The 6,000-nt window shown below is 48.1% G+C and overlaps 1 protein-coding gene across 1 annotated transcript in view; it reads left to right on the top strand.

Annotated features, from left to right (window-relative positions):
• The first annotated feature begins 772 nt into the window (after positions 1-772).
• LOC308243683 (cytochrome P450 4V2-like) overlaps positions 773-6,000 on the top strand; it is a 28,627-nt gene continuing 23,399 nt past the window's right edge. The window contains exon 1 of the mRNA XM_080659381.1: positions 773-1,095. Coding sequence (XP_080515507.1) covers positions 882-1,095 — 214 coding nt within the window. The 5' untranslated portion in view covers positions 773-881. The remainder of the gene's footprint in view (positions 1,096-6,000) is intronic.

Here is a 6,000-nt window from a genome sequence, read left to right as displayed (position 1 = left end):
CTTGGTCCCGAGGATAATTTGGAAACCATTGGGATCACAAGAACATTATCCAGCTCTCCCGTGACCTGATGACGAATTTTACCGACTCCAACCTGAGGGAGTAGCCCCATCCCCGCCAAGGGCTCTTGGGCCCCTTATAGGGAACCGAGGCGCGGGAGCACCTCCTGAGCACCACCCGCATACCCGCCTGGAGCTGTTCTGAATGACCCTGAAGCTCAGCCAGGATGCAACCCACCTCCGCTCCCAGCCAGTGCCAGGAGAGCACAAGACACTCCTGTTTGCGCAAGGAAGCATCAGGAGGCTAGGCGCCCAGCCAGGGAAAAACTAACCCCAAACCGAACTTCAAACCTGGTGCCCCTTTACTTCCATTCTAAAACATACCGCTCACTCCTTAACGGAAATCAGCCCTCCCCACCCCAGTGCGCCTCTCCATCCTGAAGTTGCCCTAAATTGCACCCCATTTTCCTCCCCACGCCCCTTAAGTGCCTTCATTTCTTCTCAGCGCACTCTGCCTTCAGCATCGGTCTTCCCGGTCTTCTCGAGCGCGTTACTAGACTTTTGTCTACACAACAACAACCCGCGGCGCTTTCCTCCCAGCCCGGGAGGCCCCAACCCAGTCCCCAGGGGGCAGGGCGGTCCCTGCGCGGGAAGTTCCGCTTCTGGGCGCCTGGGCTTGTGGTTGCTGGAGAAGGGAGAGGCGATTGGGCCTGGCACCACCCCTTTCCCCGCCCTCCCGGCCCGCCGCGCCCGCCCCCGGGAATTGCGGGACTCCTCCCAGGGCCCCGCACTTGAACTGCAGGGGCTGGATCAGGTCCTGGCCCCAAGCACGGGGCGCCAAGGTTCTGGGTCTCAGTCCCCGTGCGGAGCCGACCGCTGGCGCGATGATGGCCGTCTGGCTGGTGCACGTCGGGCAGAAGCTGCTGCTCTGGGGCGCGCTCAGCGCCGTCACCCTGGCGGGCGCCACCCTCATCCTGAGCTTCCTGCAGATATTGGCGAGCTACGCGCATAACTGGCTGCAAATGAGGCCCATCCCTAGCATTTCGGGCGCCTACCCCTTTGTGGGACACTCCCTGGTCAGGAAGCGAAGAGGGACAGGTAAGGGACTGCGCGTCCAGGTGGCCCCATCCCCGCCAAGGGCTCTTGGGCCCCTTATAGGGAACCGAGGCGCGGGAGCACCTCCTGAGCACCACCCGCATACCCGCCTGGAGCATCAGGACTGGAGATGCAGGCTGCTGGGCGAGGGGCGCCTCTATCACCCCCTGTATAATGGGTTCCCAGTTCTCTCCAGTTTTCATTACATATAAGTGCAGTGTTTCTAAACTCTCGACCTTCTGCCTTTTCTCTTCTCATTTTCCCAAACTCCTGGCTGCTGCTATTTTAAAACTGCCTGTAGCCCTAGCCGGCTTGGCTCAGTGGTTAGAGCTTCAGCCGGAGGACTGAATTATCTTGGGTTTGATTTTGGTCAAGGGCATATGCCTGGGTTGCAGGCTCCATCCCCAGTCGGGGGCGTGCAGGAGGCAGCTGATCAATGATTCTCTCTCATCATTGATGTCTCTGAAATCAATAAAAATATATTTAATAAGAAAAACAACAAAACCACCTGTTTTTCTTCTGTTAAAATCCTAAAGGCAGACACAAATGATAAGTTAGTCTCTCTCTCTCTCTGTCTCTGTCTCTCTCTGTCTCTCTCTCCCTCTCTCTATCTTTATCTCTATTCTATCTCTATATTTCTCTCTCTCTTTCTCTCCCCCCCCCCCCCTCTCTCTCTCTCTCTCTCTCTCTCTCCCTCTCTCCAAAAGAAGGTACGAGAAATGCACTTGAGACCAGAGCCTCTCCAGTAATCACAAGACTTGACCACAACTTTCATTCCTCCTTGGCCCTTCTAAGGAGGTTACATAACAACAATGAATTATGATGTTATTCATCAAGGCCTGCCCCAAAAGTCATATAGCAAGTTTCAGAAATCTTATTTGTTAAAGAGTGAATCGTTCTTTTATTGAAATCATCTTTTGAAGAGATAGCTTTACGTTATGTTATGATAGGGGTAGAGGGATCACTTTAAGTTAGAAAGCTCTTAAAAGTCCCTGATGTTTGGATCTCCCATGAGGGAGGGTGAGTTAGATCTTAGCACTTCATCTTCTTGGCTGTATAAGTTGAGATACCCAGAACTGAAAAGATTTGCCCCAAATGATACATTTTTTTCTTTTTAAAAAAATATATTTTATTGATTTTTTTACAGAGAGGAAGGGAGAGGACAGAGAGTTAGAAACATCGATCAGCTGCCTCTCGCCCCCCCCCACCCCCCACTGGGATGTTCCCGCAATCAAGGTACATGCCCTTGACCGGAATCGAACCCGGGACCCTTCAGTCCGCAGGCCGATGCTCTATCCACTGAGCCAAACCTGTTAGGGCCAAATGATATATTTTTAAATGAGCGCAGGACTAGAATCCAATCAGCCCTCAGCTTAATTGAAGAAGTTTTATATACTGAACATCACTTCCAAAGCTTAAAGGATTATTTCCTTTCCACTTTCCTTTCTCCAAATAAAAATAATGCTGTCATTTCAACTTCACAGGAATACATGAGGCCTCATGGGAGAGTGTTACCAAAATATAATATAGACCCCTCCTCCCCAACAGGAAACAATTTACTTAAGAAATCTCATCATAGTCTTTTGGGGGAATTTTTCTAAGAATTGAAATCTCTAGTGAATAAGATCCATTTCAAAACAAACTGTGAGTTATTGGATTCTTTAATGTAATTCTCCTTACAGTTACTTCCGGAGAGAAGAGAATGATAACACATTATCTTTCTCAAGGGGACTTTTTAATGCATCAACAACTACTGGATCTGGGCATGAGACCAACGTTTGCTCCCTTTCTGCTTGTAACCAAATTGTTTGATGCTGCAACCTTTGGGGAAGGGTTCAGGATCTTAAGGAGGGGCCAGTGCACAAATGAAAATACTGGACAAGAAATATGAATTTAGAAGGCATGGGGGCCAGGTGGAGACCTCTCTCTTGGAGAGGCACAGGGGCTTCTGGGTCCAATTTGCTTTCTATTCACTTGAATACACATTTGCTCTTTAGGAATACAAACAGGCAGGTCAAAGGTAAAGTTTGGTAAACAGTATAAGGATTATCAGGTTAGATAATTGCCTTGAGCCATTGAGCCAAAGCAGGACAATGTCATGCTGACTTTCAGCCCTGTTGAATACCAAAGTCCATTGGCCTTCCAATGTGTCTTTTTGCATTAATATGCTAACTACTGTTGGTTTTAGCCTCTGGTAGTTTGACTTTGACAAGTTGTTTAAAACTCTTTAAGTTAGAGTGTGTTACCCTCTACTTGTAAAAGTCACTATATTGCAGTTACTTTGAGGATTAGATTTAATGCGTGCATTTTCTAGACCATTGTCCAGAACTTGGTTTGAGTCCATTTTTTCATTGTCACTCATGCACTTATTTGAGGCCCTCCTTTGTGCCCAGCATTGAGCTCAGCAAAATTGGGCATAGCACAACATTTAAAGGTGTATTCCCCATCCTCAGTTCGCTTGTGTCTTATACAGGAGGCTGCGCCCTTCATTGTGTGGCTACCATCCGCATTCTGGCCTCAGAAGTCTCACCTGGAGAATTGCAACTGACTCCCAACTGGGCTGTTGAACTCTATCTTTTGCTTTTCCAGTCCTTTTTGTCAACACCTGTCTTCCCCAGCTGGCTCCCTGCTATGGGGCCCACCTGAGGCCATCAAACCACGGATTTTGATTTCCCTGTCTCCTCTGTCAGCCCAGACCAAGGCAGTGGCTATGGCCATGAGACACATATTTTGACACTGTTGATCTGACCTAGCTCCTTTCACAGCAGTTTAGCCAGTGGTTTGACGGGAAGGCATTTTGAATCGGGGTGATGTAATGGGGAGGATGGCACAGTGTGTCTGGGTGCCTGGGGTACAAAGCCAGGCCTGTACTTACCAGCGCTGTGGTATGGTGCAACCACTCAGCTGTGCACAACTTCCTCAGCTGTTCACTAACTTCTGTAATAGTGTTTGTCACCTGACTGTGGTGAGGCATAAAAGACATAAGGCATGGAAAACCCTTAAATCTGCTCTGGTGTTTAATTACCTTCCACAGCAAATAAATGACAGAATGAATGTCAGCTGGCTTAGAAGACTCATTATTGGGTTTGGAGGGGCCCAAATGTGCAAACGCTTTAAACAATAATTACTGTTTCTTCCGTGTCACGTGCAATGGACATCCCTGCGCTTTAGCCTCTCCCGCTGCACTGTGAGCAGCTTGCCCTGAAGCCCAGGGGTGGGGGGAGCTGAGCGATGGGAGAAGCAGCAGGGGTAGTTGAGTATGTGAACATGTATTGGCATGGAAAAGAGCTGGAAAGTTTAATAGTTGTTTTTTTATTCCATGTCAATCTGTCGGTGGGGCCCAGATTCCCATTTAAAACAACCCGTCAACACCTCAGGTGCCATCTGTATTGGGAGCCTCACAGTGCTGTGGGCATTAGTCCTGCTGCTGTCAAGGGGGCATTCCCTTTGCCTAGAAAAGCCTGGGTACCACATGCCTCCCAGCCAGTCTGCTCTCCTTACCCCTCCCTCCTCATGAGAGGCCTCATTTCCTAACCTAATTGGAACCTAGTCCTCCCGTGACCTCATGTTGTTTGACATGGGCTCTGTCTAACCTTTGCCAGGTCTTTTCTCTGAGGGCTGGACCTTGTACCCCACTCCTTCAATCACTGTGTTCCCCCACCCCACCCAGCCCCCACTCCGGGTCACACACACCAGTTTAATGTTTCCTGAGCTGACCCAGAGTTTGTCATTGTCTGAGCTTTCTGAATGCTGGGCTGCATTCCCCAATGGGCCTCAGGGATTTCCATACAGAAAGGGTTACCTCCCAAACTCTCCTCACTACTTCAGTGTTGTTGGGATTACTGGTCACCATTTCCCCACACCCAATATAAGGACCGGCCATAAAGCAGGACGAGGGCCCCTAACACTGGCTGCATGGAACCCCAGTCTTTTTCCCACCCCAGAAGCGTCCTGTGGCCTCGGAACACCAAGTTGTCCACAGATCCCACACACCTCAGTGTTATTGTCCTAAAATATAACTGTGGTTCTAGTACTCCTCAGGAACTTTCAGATATTGCCTAGAGACTGTAAAAGAAAACCCAACTTCTTTAGCCTTCCAACACTCCAAGCTCATCTATCAATGCTGTCATCCCCATCCTGTGCTTTGGCTAAACCTATAGGCCATTTTCAGACCTCCCTGCCTCTGCTCTGCTCTGCTATTTCTGCTGCTTGGTTTACCCTAACTTCCTTTTTCTTCCTATAAAAAGCCAACTCATTCTTTTATGCTCAAATGCCATGTCTTTCTTGGAATTTCTCCAGTCCTTTCAATGAAAATCGAGAACTCCTCAGACTTAACCTTCTAATTTAGCGCCCATTTCATTTGACCTGATACTGTGATTAGTACCACAGTGACCATCTTCTATGATTATAAATTCCCTGAGAGTAGGGATCTGGTCTTTGGTGGTACATGTTCCTTGCCTGTTAAATACATGTGTGAGCATGTTGTGTTTTCAAGAAGAAGTGAGGTACTTCCATCATATTCATTCTTATATCTGGAATTGGAAACTGATTTGATTGATTACCAACTTTCCCTATCTAATTCCTACATTTTCCTCATTGCTTCTCAGTAATTTTTTTTAGCTTAATAATTCTTTCTTATATTCACTATGACATTCTTCCACATTTTTGTCACATTTCCAATCCCAATTTTTTTCCTATATCCAAGGAAATGTAGACATAGACTATTATTTATATACTAGAGGCCCAGTGTATGAAATTTGTGCATGGGTAGGGTCCCTAGCGGCCACTGGAGCACTGGACTGGGCCTCCTTCATTCTGCACCACCCCCTGGTGGTCATCACATGTCATAGCAAGCGGTGGAACTCCCAGTTGGTCGAACTCCCGAGGGGACACTTTGCATATTAGGCA

Source organism: Plecotus auritus (assembly GCF_963455305.1).
Source record: "Plecotus auritus genome assembly, chromosome: 3".
Taxonomy (NCBI): Eukaryota; Metazoa; Chordata; class Mammalia; order Chiroptera; family Vespertilionidae; genus Plecotus; species Plecotus auritus.
This window is presented reverse-complemented; position numbering and strand designations above follow the sequence as displayed.